This window comes from Rhinolophus ferrumequinum, chromosome 28, assembly GCF_004115265.2.
Source record: "Rhinolophus ferrumequinum isolate MPI-CBG mRhiFer1 chromosome 28, mRhiFer1_v1.p, whole genome shotgun sequence".
In the NCBI taxonomy this organism is placed as follows: domain Eukaryota; kingdom Metazoa; phylum Chordata; class Mammalia; order Chiroptera; family Rhinolophidae; genus Rhinolophus; species Rhinolophus ferrumequinum.
In genome coordinates this window covers 1,384,209-1,401,773 of record NC_046311.1, presented here as the reverse complement: position 1 = coordinate 1,401,773, position 17,565 = coordinate 1,384,209, and the positions used below count along the sequence as shown (strand labels likewise).

At 52.0% G+C, this 17,565-nt stretch overlaps 1 protein-coding gene across 3 annotated transcripts in view; it reads left to right on the top strand.

Annotated features, from left to right (window-relative positions):
- Positions 1-1,565: 1,565 nt before the first annotated feature.
- Positions 1,566-17,565, top strand: part of IL16 (interleukin 16) — a 72,332-nt gene continuing 56,332 nt past the window's right edge. For 2 of the 3 annotated variants that reach the window (XM_033100248.1, XM_033100247.1), the window contains exon 1: positions 1,566-1,680. In XM_033100248.1, the coding sequence (XP_032956139.1) occupies positions 1,641-1,680 (40 nt within the window). In that variant the 5' untranslated portion in view covers positions 1,566-1,640. Of the gene's footprint in view, positions 1,681-14,946; positions 15,223-17,565 lie in introns of those variants that run through there. The other variant, XM_033100249.1, reaches the window with a different exon arrangement.

The window sequence follows — 17,565 nt, the reverse complement described above, 5'->3', positions numbered from 1 at the left end:
CCGAGTTTCTGCAGACCGTCCCCGCTTACCCAGCCTGTGTCCCACCTGTGCGGTGCGGCAGGTGGTACCACTAGAAGGCAGCGGCGTGTAATCTCAGGGCCTGAGTACTTGTTCAGAGCAGGCTGAGCTGGCAGCAGGGAAGGGAGGGCCAGCTCTGCTTCCAGGACCTCATTGTGGGGTGACGGTGACTCATGGGGGCTGTTCTGACTCCAGGTACCCACAGCTGGACTTCTCTGGCAGCTGGCACCGCAGCACCGCCTGGAGGAGTGATTGTTCAAGGTGCGTAGGGGCGGACTGGGGGGCTCAGGGTCGCAGTGACCGGCCTGGCCTGGCTTTGAGCAAAATGCTGGCGACTGAAGCCTGCGACCCGACCCCCTCGAGGCCCTTAGAGGTGGGAATGACGTGGGTGGAGAAACCCGAGGCAACCACAGGTGGGGGGATTGGGGAGGGACATCCCAGGAAGGCCTGGGACACTTGGCAGGTGACAGGTGTTGTATGTTTAGGTGGTGGTGCATAAACAGGTGACTTAAACCGGACCCGGCTCTGTCTCACTAGTTTTCCTGGTGACACTCTGTCGAACGGCAAGCTTTCCGTTCCGTCCCCTCTCACACTGTTGTGTCCCCAGCCCTCACATTCTGCCCCAGTTTTCAGCTCTGACTCTGCCCATGTATTGTATATCCTTTTGGTCTTTTCGGTGGGAAATCTGAGGATTTATTTAACCCGGCAATCAAATTGGTCATTTAAAATAATAGTATGCCTTGTCCAAGTTTAAAAATAAGTTATCCTGGTATGGAAAGGCAAGCCGGGAAAATTGGGTAGATCAGGCTGCAAACGTTCCGGAGCCCAGGTCCCCAAGGGCTCGGGCGCAGGGTTGGTCGTCCCTCCTCGTCCTGACGTGGGCGGCAGTCCGGGCACCTTCTGTTTGCCTTGATTAAAGTCAGCCTTCACCTTCCCGGAGCCACTGCCCTTCTGGGGACACAGGCTGCATTCACCGTGAGTGGCCCAGCCCCAGCCCTTTGCAGATTTCATGAAAGGCGTTTTCACTTGGATTAAACAGGCACTGTGTTTGTGTGTGGTGTGTGTGAAGGAGAAAATGAATCATTTCAATGTTGGGCAAGGATTTTAGGTGTTGTGTTTGTCCCTCGCAATTACATAAACACACCAGAACTCGTTAAAAAAAAAAAAAAAGAAAACGTTGGGTGGGGGGAGCGGTGCGCGGTTGGGATGATCTAAGCAGTGGAGTGAGTGACGTCTCCATACATTAGACAGGCTTGTCTTCTGCCCTCTCAACTCACTCCGAGTCCAAAGGAAAGTTTGAGGTTTTACATTTCTGTTTGCGGTGCAGGAAAAAGCTTATGATCTGAGGGCTTGATTCAGTGAAATAACATCGCTTTTATACACATTGCTCTGCAAGGAGGGCAGGAGTTGGAAGAGGCTGCCCTGAGCCGTTAAAGACTTGCTGGCAGAGGGGAAGTGATTTTTCCCTCCCTCCCTGCCGGGGAGGGGGGGAACAGCTCTAACGGGGAGTTACTTTGTAGTTTTAACTCCTATTCAAATACTCCCAGCCCGAGAAGCTGCGGAGGATCAAGCAGGACTTCTGAATCTGCTCAGAGGGGCCTCCCGGCCCCAGGGCCCTCAGGATGAGTTTGCAGAAGAGGATCTTCCCTCGGAGGCAGAGTGGTGAGTGGCCTTCTTCTCAGGGGACCCGTGGGAGGTGGGGTGCAGGGTGTGAAGCCGCACGGGGTGGGGGGAGCACAGTTTTGTTTACGCGCCGGCATGGAGTGTGCACGTGTGCGCCTGTCTGTTGTCCTTGCAGAGGCTGGCTGAGCACTCATTAGGCTGTTGGGCGGGGGTGAGGTGGGGGTGGCGGTGCGTCGCCGGACCCCCAAGGGGATGAGAGAGAGCCCTGGCAGGCAGAAGCTTTCTCTGCCCTTCACCCCGTCTGAGTGTTGCTGGCAAAGCAGGGCAGGCGCAAGGTGTACACGCTGAGCCCACAGGATCCCCATAGCTGGGCTCCTGGGGGCTGGGGAGCAGGACCGGCTGAGCCTCCCAGGTCTGTGCCCTGGGCGGGGCGGGGTGGGGTGGGGGACAGGGGGCTGTGTACCCTCAGGTGCAGCCCAGCGAATGAGACGGTTTTTAGAACCTCTTGCTCCGTTTACTCCAGAAGTATACACAGGCATCAGGGAGGATTTTAACCCCTTTGCCCAGCGTTTAAAGTCAACACTGGCAAACCGTCAGCTGTTGTAACTTTGGCATAAGAGAGTAAACACATGGTTTTCTTTAAAGAAGAGAACAAGGCAAGTGAAGGGTGCATTCTGACTTCTTCAGCTCTGGGAAGATGGGGGAGGAATGGCCAGAACCCAGGGACCCATTGGGGCAGGTTCCATTCAGGCATGTCTGAACCCCAAGGGAAGGCAATGGAGCATGGGGACCAAAACCGGGCCCCCTGGGGTGGATTCCTGCGCTGAGAGGAGCAGGCTAGTCGGTTTTAGGAAAGGTGTCCGTTTCCTTCTCTGCCCCCACGTCCCAGGCCTGTAGAAGTCATGTCTGAGAGGAATGATGTGTGCAGACAGGCCAGCACCCCTAAACGGGACACAGTAACCCTCACAGAGCACGGGGCTCGGGGCCCAGGTAGCCCTGGCCTCCCTCTTGTGGAAAGTGGGCCAAGCATTGAGAACGTCCCCCTTCGGACACAGACCACACAGTGCGTTTACTTCCACTGAGGAGTCCTTGTGGGCTGGACATGACCTGGGTTTTATAGGTGCCCCCTGTTTCCTGAAACCATTTTATTCATGGGAGGTCTGGCCACTTCCTGTCCATGGCTGCATTGGTCGGTTTCCCTAGTAACAGACTCTGAGCCAGAGATGTGTGTGTAAGCAGGTCATTGCTGAGTGTCCCTGGGGACGACCCCTGTGAGGGGCAAGGGAGGCGGAGTGGACAGGGGAGCGTCGGGTCCAGTGCCCCCATGAGGCTCTGTGCCATGTCCTAGCCAGTTGCTGCGCCGGGGCAGAGCATAGCCGGGGCAAGGCTTCAGCTGAGGGCGGATCCTGGAGACGCTTCGCTGTGAGTTGTCACAGGACCCGTGGCCACTGTGGATGCGCGCCTGGTGCCAGGGGCTACTCTGGGGGCACCCCTCAGCGTCCCTCAGTAACGCTAAGTCCTTTTCTGAGTTCAGCTGAGGGAAGAGTGGGGATTAAATGCGTGGATAGCTGTCCTGTTAAATCCATACATAGCAGGTGACCTTGGGTTCACCCCTTTCCATATCTGGGATTCACTGTCTTGTCTAGAAAGTGGATGGAAGCTTGTGGGAGCAGAGAGGGCCTCTAAGAACCCTCCCCGCTCAGCCGTTTCAGAAGCGCAGATTTTTGAGCCTGTGACGGTCTGGGCTGGGGGTTTGGTTCCCCAGTGAGACTCAGGTCACAGGGTCTCCACAGGTGCCCCCATTCCGACTGTTGGGAAATGCACACGATCCCTGGGGACCCTGTGAGTCCCATGGCCAGCGGTCAGCAGGGAGAGGTTGTGGGGGGAACCTCATCACAGGGCAGTGGGGACAGGGGTTCCAGGAGAATCCCACTGTGTGCTTCTGCCCTCCCCCCAACGCTCCTTCCAAGGAGAAAGGAAAACCACATGGGACGCCGCCAGACATCTTTGAGAGTTGAAAGCCATACAGTATTGCCCGGGACAAACACAGATGTAGCCGGATTTATTTGATTGCCCTCCCCGCCCCACCACGCGCTTACTATTTATTTTCAATAGACAAAGAGTGAAGTCACTTTCTCAAACAGTTGGAACTCATTCTCAGCTATTTGTTTAGGGCATTCTCTGCCGCAGTGCTGGGCTCTGGGCTGTCAGGGGACGGACACGTCAGACAAATGCTCACTCACACAGAAATACTAATAACGATAAAGGGGGTTGGGTGCCCTCACCGGGGACGGACCTCGTGGATGGACCAGGGAGGGCTTCCCTGAGGAGGTGCTATCCCCGCTGTTTCCTGAAGGGTGTATGGGAGTGAGTGGGAGCCAGGGCTGGGAAACGGGGAGCTGCATGTTGTCCTAGAGCAGGGATGAAAAAGGAACCGTTTCAAATCCTACCAGCTGAACCAAGACGCTCTGAGCTTTGCAAGAATACTTCCAACCCATCTGTTTTCCTTGCAGCATCTTTTTAAAAATAATCATGGTGACTTGGTAGCTCAGGGAGTAAGCTTTTCATGGTGGGGGAAAACGTCCGGAGCCCTTGACTCTGTTCCCCACACCTGGAGGCCAGCCCCCCGGTGTGCGTCCTGGAAATCCAGCTGTCACGCCAGCCCCTCCTTCCTCCTGAGGGCCTTTCAACACCAGGCTCTAATTTAGGACCTTTGTGGGCACGGCCTCATTCCATCTTCCCTGCAACCCAGGCAGGTGGCGCTCCCCCCAGGGTCACTGCGAGCTGTGCTCCTAGCATGCTGTCCTGCCGACCTGCATCCGGCTTCACGTGCTGATGTCCCACTCGGGGGTGGCTTACGGGTCACTTCTCAGTTCCCACACGTTATCAAAACCACAGTAGACACTTGTGTCCTCACTGATTTTTGACATTTCTCCCATTATTGACTCTCTAGCTTGCTTTTGGTTACGTTTTTCCAAGACATTATTACAGGCATTGTTCACACATACAGAAAAGTGAAAGAACGGCCCTATAGCTGCCATCTAGGTTCCCCAAGGAACATTTAACGCTGTGTGCCTTATCACATACCATCCGTGCTCCATCTTGTCTTTCTGATGCATCTCTAAGAATAAATTTCAGGCATCACCGCACTTCACTTCAGCATGTATACAATGAACACAACTTCAGTGTTTGCTCCCTAGTCTTCATTTAGGGAAGATGTATACTTCTCCCTGTATGTAAATTTTAAGTGCACCATTCCATCAATTTTGAAAAATGGATACGCCTGTATAAAAGTACTGACGCGCTACGATGATGGACATACCCAGAAAGCTCTGCTGGGCCCCTTTCTCAGTGGCTTTTGGGTTTTACTCATAATGTATATACGGTCTCACTAAATGCAGAGCCCTATTAAATGAGGTGCAGTCCCCGCTCTGTCCTGCCGCGGCCTTGCAGGCAGGACCCTTCTTGTAAAGGCCCCCAATGTGGCAGGGCAGGCCTCACCGTGGACCCAGGCGGCAGGTGCTCAGGGCTCACAGGAAGCCACTAAGGGACAGTGGTGCAGGCCAGCGCACAGGACGTGGAGCAGGTGCCCTGTCGTAGGACTGGGCCCGGTGGAGGGGAGCCCCGTGTGTGCGCGTCCTAGGCCTGGGCCCCGTGGTGGGGAGCACCGTGTGTGCGTGCGTCCTTGGGCCTCCGTGGGCCCCCAAGGATCCTGAGTCGGGGTGCTGGTGCTGAGCTTTCCCCTCGGGCTGCCGTGTGCTTCCTGCCGCAGTGCTGACTGGTCCAGGGTTGCAGGCAGGGGCAAGGTGGACACAGCCGCAGCAGAGTGACTCGCAGGCAGTGTCGGCCGGTCTTGGGGGCCCCTGAATCTCCCCCTTGCCATCCTGCCCTCCCACTGCGGGCGGTGGAGTGTTGTGTGGGGAGTGGAGCCATGTCTGAGGCACCACCACGTGTCAGGAGGTGAGCGCATTCTGGTGTCCGGCAGTAACAGGCGTAGCCGCTTTCACGTCCCACAGCCAGGGTCGGGGGTTGAGAACTCAGGCACCGTGCCACCTGCCATGGCCATCGTGTGTGTGCGTATCCGGGCCCACAGCTGGTTCTGTCTGTATGTCTGTGCGTCTGACTCTCCCTCCTCTCTCTTTTCCTCTCTTCTAACAACTATGTAGCATCTTCTTTGTGCCACGGACTGTGCACGACTACAGAACGACACAGAAGACAGTCACGCATCGGGAAACTCAGTTACTGGGCACCACACGATGAGAGACGTGGGCACGGACGGGGGCAGCACCCGGGCGATCAGGGAGTCAAGGAGGGCTTCCTGGAGGAGGGGACTGTGAGCCGAGCCGTGAGCACATGTGCAGGCTGGTGGGGAAGCCGTGGCCTGAGTTAGGAAGGGAAGCACGTGTGCCCTCCTGCCCGCTCACGTGGGCGTTGGAAGGGGGCATGGAGCATGAGTGACTGCAAGCCTTCGACCTCAGACAGGGCTTCGAAATGTTTACTTAGTGAGTCAGTCGTGTCATGACAATAGCAAAAGGAAGTAGGGATTTCTTCATCTTTAAAGACGTTGCTTTCTGCTGCAAGGCGGGAGGCGGCGTTCCTCAGATAGTTGTGTGGGCAGAGAGGCTTGCACGGCCCAGCACGCTCACCTCCGCTCGCCCCTTGTCCAGTCTGAAAACACAGGCGGGGCTGGGCCGCTGGCTGCGGGGTCTCTGGCATCCAGGTGGGGCCAGCAACCACCAGGACTCGGGACTCCACTGTCTCCCGTGGGCCCCTGGGAAAGGCGACCCCAAGCCCCTGCGGGAGCCCTGCGCAGGGGAAGCATGGTGGCCCTGCTGTGTTCCTCCTGAATCTGCCCTTTCTGTGGTCTGGTGCAGGGGAGGCCGGGCAGCACCAGCGAGCCCACCCTCTCCCCTCTGTGCGGTTTATCCCTTTCCTCCCGGGACCTGCGGGATCTCCCCGACGGTGCATTTGCTCAGCTTTTATTGCGAGGACAAGGATTGCCTGCGCTGGGTTGTCATGCAAGCTGGGGTTCATGTCTTGGCTCTGTGCCTGGGGAGAGGCATTTTCCTCCCTGTGCTGCTTTCTGTGGTCAGGAAAATCGGGAGAGCTGAGGGGGCCCGCCCCCCGGGTTAGCTGTGGAGAGACGCTGGGCTGCGGCTGTCGCTGTGGTCGTCAGTGCAGGTTCTGCGTGTCCCAGGGCGGTGGATGAAACCAGCTCACCTGCTGGTCCCGCCCTGGGGTCTGTGAGGTCCTTGGAAATGACGTGTGTTGCCGTGGAGGACACGGTCTCACTCTTTCCTAACATGTAGCCGTGAGGTGCCAGGAGGGAGAGTGTGTGAATGCGTTTTTAAGTTTCATCTCAGTCTGAGCCTAATCACATGAATTAGATTAAGAAAATGTAAGAGCTCTTTGTAAACTCTAAAATACAAACAAATGTAGAAGCCTGCTACATGGCATTAGTCATTTATTTATTCATTCAGTTTGGGTTGATTCATTCAGTAAATGTTTATTGGGCCCGTATGTGCCCGGCGTGGGGACCCTGTGGTGAGCAGGCCGAGGAGTTCTCGTTTGGGGCGCCTCGGTGGGACAGGGGTGATACACAAGTACTGGACAGACTGACGAGACCCCTCCGATGGTGACAGGTTCTGAAGGAAGTGCAGGAGGGAGGTGGGACGAGTGCTGGGGACCAGCTCAGACTGGGCGGCCTGGAAGGGCCCCGCTTCGGATGGCACGACGGAAAGGGCCAGCCATATGGGGACCTGCAAGGGGACCCTTCCTGGAGGAGGGAACAGCTTGGACGAAAGCCTTGGGTGACATGGACTTGGCTTCTTAGAAAAGGGAAGATAAATGGGCCAGATCGTGGAAAGCTTTGGGACATGGCAAGGAATTTGGATTTTACTTTGAAAACAGTGCCAATTCTTGGGGAGGGACGAATAGGGGGGCACGGAGCCTTTTGGGGACAATGGCACACTTTTCTGCAGGATTCTGTAACGGTGGCTCCGTGATAAGATGCCACGATTTTGTCAAACCCCCAAAGTGTGCAGCACAAAGAGTGAACCCTGATGTAAACTGTGGACTTGAATTAATAAAGTCTCCGCATTGATTTATCAGTTGTAAGAATGGTCCACAGCGATGCAGCACGCTAATGGGAGAAACCCCGTGTGGAGTGCACGGAACTCGCTGTACTTGCTGCATAATTTTTCTATAAACTTAAAACGGCTCTAAAAAATAAAGCCTCTTTTTAAAAATGACAAAAGAAAATGATGAAAGCACTGTTAAGTTCTGGGAGGTTTTATGTAGGGGAGGGCCATGAGCCATTTTCTATTACAAAAACCAAAAACCAATAAAACTAAAAGGAAAACTACCTACCTGGTTTTTGTGTGAAAATGGATTATGGAGGCCCAAGGCGGAGCCAGAAGCCCAGTCAGCAGGTGAGGGGAGCAGTCAGAACTGGGGCAGGGAGGTGCGGAGAAGTGGACGGACTTGGGGGAGAGCCTGCAGGAGTCGCTGATAGATGGGGGTGACGGTGACGTGGGGAGTCCGTGCGCGAGAGCAGTCCTGATGAATACGTGTGGCGGGCACTGTCTGATCTAAGCGCTTTACAAGTATGAGCACAGCCTTCCGGCCGCCCTGGGAGGGGGGCCCAGTGCAGTCACCGCCCTGTGGCTGAGGCAGCCGCCCCGAGGTCCTGTTCACCACCCACCATCACTCACCTGGCCAGGGACACACCTGAGACCTGCGTCCGGGAAGTCAGCCGCCCACCCTGGTGTCCGGGCTTACCCCGTTCAGTGGACGATGGTACAAACTCCCAAAGACGGAAGCCTGGGGAGGAAGAGGTGTTGGGGGAACCAAGGGCACTGTTTGAGGTGTTCAGTACAAAATGCCTGTTAGACCCCCGGGGGGACGCTAAGCAGGGGGAGAGCAAGAGACTTGAGAACTCAGAGGAAAGCACGGGGCTGGGCTGGGCACGTCGGTGGGCACGTCGGTGGCATACACACCTTGTTAAAACCGTGCGGTATATTAGTGGTGAAACGTGGCTTTGACAGGATGCAAAGCCCAGGATGGAGACACTAAAAGAAGGGAAGGCCCGAGGGAGGGCCACGCGGCCTGTACAACAGTCAGCTAGGATTTTATGTATTTTTATTCTTTTATTTTTCAACTGCAGTTGACATTCAGTGTTATTTTGGTTTCAGGGGTACAGCGTAGTGATGAGTCACTTATGTAACTTACGAAATGATCCCCTCATAAGTCTGGTCCCCACCTGGCACCACACTCAGTTGTTAGCCCTGTGCTGTACTTTACATCTCGTTGGCGGTTTTTATAAATGGCAGTTTGTACTTCTTACTCCCTTCCCCCTTTTCACCCAGCCTCGACCCCCCTCCCATTTGGCAACTATCTGTTTTTTGTTTGTATCTATGAGTCTGTTTCTGTTTTGTGTTTGTGTATTTTGTTTTTTAGATTCCACATGTGAGTGAGATCATATGGTATTTGTCTTTCTCTGTCTGACTTATTTTACTGCGCACAGTACCCTCTGGGTCCACCCATGTGGTCACAAATGGTAAAATTTCACTCTCTTTTATGGCTGAGTAATACTCCTTTGTATACATGGACCACCTCTTCTGTATCCATGTGTCCATCGATGGACACTTAGGTTGCTTCCATATCTTGGCTATTATAAATAATGCTGCAGTGAACATAGGGGTGCATTTATTTTTTCAAGTTAGTGTTTTGAATTTCTTCAGATAAATACCCAGGAGTAGAATTGCTGGGTTATAAGGTAGTTCTACTTTTAATTTTCTGAGGACCCTCCATACTGTTTTCTATAGTGGTTGCACCAATTTGCAATCCCACCAACAGTGCACGAGGGTTCCCTTTTCTCCACATCCTCGCCAGCTCTGGTTGTTGATTTATTGATGACACCATTCTGACAGGAGTGAGGTGGAATCTGATTGTGGTTTTTATTTGCATTTCTCTAATGATTAGTGACTTTGAGCATCTTTTCATGTGTCTATTGGCCATCTGTATATCCTCTTTGGAAAAATGTTTCTCCATGTCCTCTGCCCATTTTTTAACCAGATTGTTTGTTTTTTTGCTGTTAAGTTGTATGAATGCTTTATATGTTTTGGATATTAACCCCTTATCAGATGTATTGTTGGCGAATATCTTCTCCTATTCAGTTGGTTGTCTTGTTCCTGATCTTAAGGAAAATGCTTTTAGCTTTTCACCATTGAGTATGATGTTAGCTGTGTGTTTGTCCTATGTGGTTTTTATGACATTGAGATATGTTACCTCTATCCCCATTTTGCTAAGAATTTTTATCAGAAATTGATGATGGATTTTGTCAAACACTTTTTCTGCATACATTTATACGACCATATGATTTTTATCTTTCATTTTTTTATGTGATGTATCATGTTAATTGATTTGTGTATATTGAACCAACCTTGCATCCCAAGAATAAATCCCACTTGATCGTGGTATATGATCTTATTAATGTATTGCTAAATTTGTTTTGCTCATATTTTGTTGAGGATTTTTGCATCTATGTTCAGGGATATTGGCCGGTAATTCCCTTTTTTTGCAGTGCCTCTGTCTGGTTTTGGAATCAGGGTAATGCTGGCCTCATAAAATGTGCTTGGGAGCCTCCCCTCCTCTTCAATTTTTTGGAATAGTTTGAAAGTATAGTTTGGAATAGTTTGAGAAGAAGTTAATTTTTCTTTGAATGTTTGATAAAATTCACCCTTGAAGCCATCTGATCCAGGACTTTTGTTTGTTGAGAGTTTTTTGATTACTGATACGATTTCATTAGTAGTAATTGGTCTGCTCAGATTTTCTATTTCTTCTTGATTTAGTCTGGGAATATTTATGTTTCTAGGAATTTATCCAGGTTGTCCAGTTTGTTGGCATGTCATTCTTCGCAGCACTTTCTTATGATCCTTTGTATTTCTGTGGTGTCAGTTGTCACTTCTGATTTTATTGAGTCCTCTTTTTTCCTTGATAAGACTGGTTAAAGATTTTTCAAGTTTGTTTATCTTTTCAAAGAATCAGCTTTTGATGTCATTGACCTTTTGTTTGTTTTTCTGTCTTTTGAGTATTTCATTTATTTCTACTTTGACCTTTATTATTTCCTTTCTTCTACTCACTTTGGGTCTTTCTCTAGTTCCTTTTGGTGTAAGATGAGATTGTTTATTCGCTATTTTTTGTGTTTCTGAAGGTAGGCCTGTATTACTCTGAATTTCCCTCTTAGGACTGCTTTCTCTGTGCCCCGTAGATTGTGGGTTGTTGTGTTTTCATTTTCATTTTTCTCCAGGTATCTTTTGATTTCTTTCTTGAGCTCATTGGTAACTTATTTATTTAGTAGCATGTTATTCAAGCCTCGGTATATTTGTGTTTTTCGGTTTCCCTTTTGTGATTGATTTCTAGTTTCATACTACGATTGGGATTGGAGAAGATGCTCGATATGATTTCTGTCTTCTTAAATTATTGTGACTTGTTTTGTGGCTTGACATCATTTATCCTGGAAAATGTTCCATGTGCACTTGAAAAGAATGTATATTCTGCTGCTTTGGGGTGAAACGTCCTCAAAAGGTCAGTTAAACCATGTTCTGTAGGGTGTCATTTAGGGCCACTGTTTCCTTGTTGATTTTTTTGTCTGGAGGATCTGTCCATAGATGCCCAAGGGTGTGAAGCTCCCCTACGGTGATGGACCCTTTATGTCCCTCGGTATTTGAGTTATGACTGAGGTGCTCCTACGTTGGGTGTGTGGATGTTTCCAGGGGTTATGTCCTCTTCTGGATCGGTCCCTTGAGCATTATGAAAGGTCCTTGTCTCTTGTTATAGCCTTTGTTTTATAGTCTGTTTTGTCAGGTATAAGTATTGCCACCCCAGCTTTTTTGTTTGTTTTCATTTGCATGAAATATATTCTCCCGTCCCTTTACTTTCTGTGTGCATTTTGCTTTCTTTTTTTTTTTTAATTTTTCATTGGGGAATATTGGGAAACAGTGTGTTCCTCCAGGGCCCATCGGCTCCAAGTCATTGTCCTTCGATCTAGTTGTGGAGGGCACAGCTCAGCTCCAAGCCCAGTTGCCGTTTTCAATCTTAGTTGGAGGGGGTGCAGCCCACCATCCCATGCAGGAATTGAACCGACAACCTTGTTGTTAGAGCTGGTGCTGTAACCAACTGAGCCATCCGGCCACCCCTGTGTGCATTTTTCAACCTGAAGTGGGTCACTGTGGGCAGTGAATGTACGAGTCTTGTTTTCTTCTCCATTCAGACACCCTGTGTCTTTTGATTGAAGCATTTAATCCATCTGCTTTTAAGGTTGTTATGACAAGTATGTAGTTATTGCCATTTTATTCATATTTTTAATTTTTTTTTCCACCTTCTTAAAAAAGTCCCTTTAAGATACCTTGTAGTAGTGGTTTGGTGGTAATGAACTGCTGTAGCTTTTTCTTGTCTGGGAAGCTCCTTATCTGTCCTTCAATTCTAAATGACAGCCTTGCTGGTTAGAGCAATCTTGGTTGTATGTCGTTGCTTTTCATCACTTTGAATATTTCCTGCCAATCCCTTGTGGCCTGCAAAGTGTCTGTTGAGAAATCACCTCATAGTCTTATAGGAGCTCCCTTGTAGGTAACTAACTGCTCTTCTCTCGCTGCTTTTAAGATTCTCTCTTTGTCTTTAACCTTTGGCATTTTAATTATGATATGCCTTGGTGTGGGCCTCTTTGGGTTCATCTTGTTTGGGACTCTGTGCTTCCTGGGCTTGTGTATCTATTTCCTTTGCCAGGTTAGAAAAGTTTTCAGTCATTATTTCTTCAAATAGGTTTTCAATTCCTTGCTCTCTCTTTCCTCCTTCTGGTACCCCTATGATGCAGATGTTGGTACACTTGATGTTGTCCCAGACGTCTCTTTAACAGTCCTCATTTTTCAATTTTATTCTTTTTGCTGTTCCGATTGAGTGTTTTCTTTTCCCTTGTCTTCTAAATCACATATTCGATCCTCTGCTTCATCTAATCTGATGTTGACTCCCCCAATGTGTTTTTTATTTCAGTTATTGTATTCATTTCTGACTGGTTCTTTTTTTATGATTTCCATCTCTTTGGGTAAGTTCTCACTGAGTTAATTTATTTTCCCCTAAGTTCACTGAGCATCCTCATAACCAGTGTTTTGAACTCTTACACGGTAGGTTTTTTGTCTCTATTTTGTTTAGTTGTTTTTCTGGTGCTTTGTTCTGTTCTTTTATTGGGGACATGTTTCTTTGTCTCGTATGTATCTTTGTCTCGTATGTTTCTTTGTCACCTTATTTTGGCTGCCTCCCTGTCTTTGTATCTATGTGTTAGGTGGAGCTGCTACATCTCCCAGTTTTGGCAGAGGGGTCTTTTGTGGTAGGTGTCCTGTGGGGCCCAGTGGTGCAGCGTCCCTGGTCACCTGAGCCGGCTGCTCCAGGTGTGTCCCTGGTGGAACCCATCTTGTGGAGGTGGATTTGGCATGGTCTTCATGCCAAGGAAAAAGTAAAATAATGATGAAATAGCACGTGGTTCTTCCAGACACCACGCACTTGAGAGCTATTAGCAAGGGACTTCTTTCTCCATCGTGTCAGTTCCTCAGTGACACTCTCCGTCCCTCAGTGACACTCTGTGGTTGAAGGTGTAATTGCATTTGGCAGGTGAGGAAACCACAGCTGAGACGTGACCAAGTCCCGCAGTTCTAACCAAGCAGCTCTCCCCCACCTTCCTCCCTCCCTGCAGGCCCGGGCAGCTGGCCTGTGGAGAGTGCTGGGCGCTGTGGGAAGATTCCCTTTTTCCAGGAGGAGGTGCTGGGGGCACAGATGTGAGGTGCAAACTGCCCCGTGTCACTGAGGGTCTGGGCAGGGTCTCAGCTGTACTTTGGAGTGAACTCTCCTGAGAGCGAGCAAGAACGCATCGTCCGGTAACAGGGAGAGGCAGGAACTGAGTCAGGCCCAGCTGACGAGGGTGGACTCGGCTTCGGCCTCGGCCTCATACAGGAGGCAGGGAGACCGTTGGGCCCTCCACCCTCAGGGTCTGGGAGGGCAGGGCAGGCCTGCACAGGCCTGGTATGCCACGGTGCCCCCCAGCCCTTCTGCCAGCGAGACGGCACTGGGGCCTGCCACGTGGGAGCCCTGGCTTCGCTGTGCCCAGGGAACTGCAAGAGGCTGGGGGCGGGCAGAGCCGGCGGCATTCTGAGGCCCACACTCCTGCCCTGAAGGCCCCTCTGTGCAGTCCGCACGGCCCTGCAGTGTGGCACTGTCTCCACCCCTGCTGACAAAGGCCACTTTGTCCAGGGTGCCTCCCTTGGCACCGTGGCCTGGTCCCCCAGCAGTGGCTGGGTCTCTGGAATTCCAAGGGCTCCTACGGTGGCTCCTACTTGCTCATTAAAGCCCCCAGTGAGCCCTGAGACATTTGGTGGTGAGCGTCCCAGGGCATTCCGTTCGTTAGAAGAGAGGGGTACACATATGTCGCCTCGGGCATGTGCAGATGGCTCACAGAGCCATGTGTGGGACGAGTATCAGGGGGCCGATGGGTTAAATGTCACCCTCGGATTAGGCTCTCCAAGGGGACGTGGCCGTCACCCGGTAGGACAAACAGAAGCGCCTTGTCCCTCCTGCTGTGTTCCCCATATGTTCTGTGTACGTCAGGTCCTTGTCCTCACACTTGAGGTGCTGCAGCATCCCCTGCAGGGCTTGTGGAAGCAGAGCGCACCCCCTCACATTTTCTGATGCGGGAGGCCTCAGAGCACCCTGGGAACTTGCATTTCTAGCAGCTGATGCAGACACTGCCGGCTCGGGGGCCAGACCTTGAGAACCGCTGAGCGGCGTCAGCCCGAGAGCCGGTTCTCCGTCGGACAGACTGGCGATGCCTTGCCGGGGAGAGCCTGGGCTCTGGCGTCGGAGGAGCTCGGTTGGACTGCCGGCTGGATGACGTGCTGCTGGGTGACCTTGCTGGGCCCCCAGGGCTGCTGTGGCGGTGCTCAGTGAACTTGTGCGGCGCCTTTTCTCCTGCCCAGCGGGCCGTGTTTACTAGTGTTGGCCAGGGTTCTGTGAGCTGACGTTTAAATAAAGCTCCTGCCGTGTGCCAGGCACACTGTGGTTCCCTTCCTGCCCTCCCAGGGAAGGCCAGGAGCTGGGCTGGGGTGCTGGGCGCCCCCGGCTGTCCTCTGCCAGCCCAGCAGATGGGGGACCTTGTCCGAGGCAGAGCGTCCCCGCGCTGGCAGCCCCTCCCCTGTTGGGGACCAAGCCTTTTCCCGCGGAGAAGTCAGATGGCTGCCGTGGGAGCCCCCGCACACCCCTGCCGGTCGGACACATTTGCCCTGCGTCACCTGCCCAGAGCAGGTGGTGAAGGCAGGGTCTGACTCAGAGCACCCGCGCGCAGAGCCTGGGGTCTGACGCGGAGCCCGGCCTCTGTGAGAAGAGCACGTCCGTTGCTCCTCCTCTGCCGGCTCAGCCCCAGGCCTCGGCCTCAGGCTGTCCTGGGCTAACGGTGCCCGGTCACTGCTGGGCATTTGGAGGAGAAGCGAGGGAGGTGGCAGCCCCGGGGGCTGTGAGCAGGGAGGCAGGTGGGCCCAGGTGAGTGAATGTCCCCTGGGCAGCCGCTCTGAGCGGCACGGGGCGGGTCTCGGCTGCTGGGCGCTGCGCTGGGCTCTGGCAGGAGCAGAGTTGCCTGGCGGGACTCGGGTGCTGCCTAGCGAGGGGAGCAGGAAGCCGCTTTGGGCGGCGGGGGTCGCGACAGGACTGTCACTTGTCCTAGCTCTGCAGCCCCGGGAGCTTCTGGGATTTCTGACGTGTCGGCATAGACCACATCCTCAGAAGGAGATGGAAGAAAGGAGGGGGGTGGTGGGAGGAAGGCAGCAGGCACCCATGGGGGCCCTCCGCTGCCCACAGGCTGCTGCTCCACGGCGGGCAGGGCGCGTAGGCCCCTCTGACCTGGGCTCTCTGTCCGTCAGTCACTCCACGGGTGTTCGGGGGGCTCCGGCGCCTCATCCCTGGGCCGGTTCAGTCTGTTCCTTTGGTTGGAGAACTCGGTCACCCAGCAGATGCCATTCCCATCCCTCTCCTCTCGCCAAGTGATGTCCTCCCACTTCAGGCTCAAAAGCAGATGATAGAAGAGTGTGTGTGTGTCCGTGTCTGGAGAGAAATAGAGATAATCTTGGAAGAGAGGATATATAATTCCTTACCAAAGTGCAAACCAAAAAGCATCACCTTACACACACGCACACCCACGTACACACACATGCGCACACGCACACACACAGTGCCCTATGGCACACGTCTGCATTGCTGTCTACACGCTTGCAGAGTGTTCCGTGAGTCTTCGTGGTCACCCCACAACATGGTGCAAACAAGCGCAGATTTGGCCCAGAGGTGGGGGTCCTAAGTGAACTATTTATCCCCCATAAGGGGTAGTCCAGGCACATAGTCCAGGCAAAGGTATCCTGCCGAGGCTGTAAGATGTCTGGTTCTTCTCTGGCCAGGGAACCTTTCTGCCTTCAGTGTAGGCTGCCTCGCTCATTCAGCACGTGTTTATTGAGGCGTTGATAGGGGTCACTCACTGAGCCAGGCCTGGTGGCTCCGCTCTGAGCACTCAGGACAGGAGCCTGCCCTCCCTCCGGGAGCTCAGGGTTCAGGCGAGGTGACTGGGGTTCAACAAGCTCGGCAGTGGAGCCAGAGTCCTCCTGTGCTGGTGGCTAGCAGGTGCTCAGCCAGCCCTGGGTGCCTGGGCAGCGTGGTTTCCTTTAACTAAATGTTATCTGGACCTGGGATTGGAAGAGTGAGGAAAGCTTAGCCTCATCAGGGTTACAAAGAGCATGAAGGCACCCGTCCGCCTGTGCCGAGGCCCGGGGACAGAGAAGGCATGGATTCCAGCGACTAAAGGGTTTAGTGGTGTAACAGGAGGGGCAGAGCAAGTCTGGAGAGGGTGAGGGCTGCCCGTGCTGATGACAGAGCTGGCACTGGGCCACAGACACTGCCTTTCAGTTAGATCTCAATCATCCTTCTTAACGGGATTTTTGAAATAATACAAATGATAAAAAATATACTGAAAGAAATCCGTAACGTCCCCCAAACAGTCATTTCTTTTGAACTGCAGAGACGGAGAGGTTGGGAGGGGGCAGATGTGGAAGCGTCCCCAGCACCTCCCTGTGCGTAGGGAAGGGGCGTGACACGTGGGCTCATTGTTGGAATGGATGAAGAGGGAGAATCTAGGCTCCAATACCGCCCCCAAAAATTCTTGACAGAACCACTAGTAATCTGAAAACAGGATGTGTAGCCTCTAATTAATTAAGGAGGGTAAGTAAGAGTGAATAACTTGTCTGGAAGGCAAGAAGAGGAAGGAGTAAGGCAGGCGTAAAGAAAACTGTCAGGGAAAAGATGTCTTACCAAAGATATACCGTGTTTCCCCGAAAATAAGACCTACCCCCAAAATAAGCCCCAGTTAAGATCGTCAGGCAGACGGACACATTTAGTACGTTATGACAATGTTCCGGAAGATGACATGACTGTATTTGAATAAATGTAGATTGTTGTGCATGAAAAAATAAGACACCCCCTGAAAATAAGCCCTAATGCGTCTTTTGTAGCAAAAATTAATATAAGACCTGGCCTGATTTTCGGGGAAACACAGTAAGCTATAAGGTTAATATTGAATATGTATAAGATACAAGACGTAAGTTGTAGATTATAAAAAGGAAGACTCCCAGATTCAGCTTACAAACAGGAAATAAAAAAAAAAACTCGAGAGATAAACCATCCCTCCCAGTCTAATTACATTTCACTTGCAAGAGAAACATTTAAAACTAAATCACATGAAGTTAGAAATAAAGGCACGTGCCCAAGAAGATGGAGAGAAAGTGAGGTGGCCATGTTAATTGTCAGAGGAAATAAAACCTGAGCTGACTAGATCAAGAACTTCTT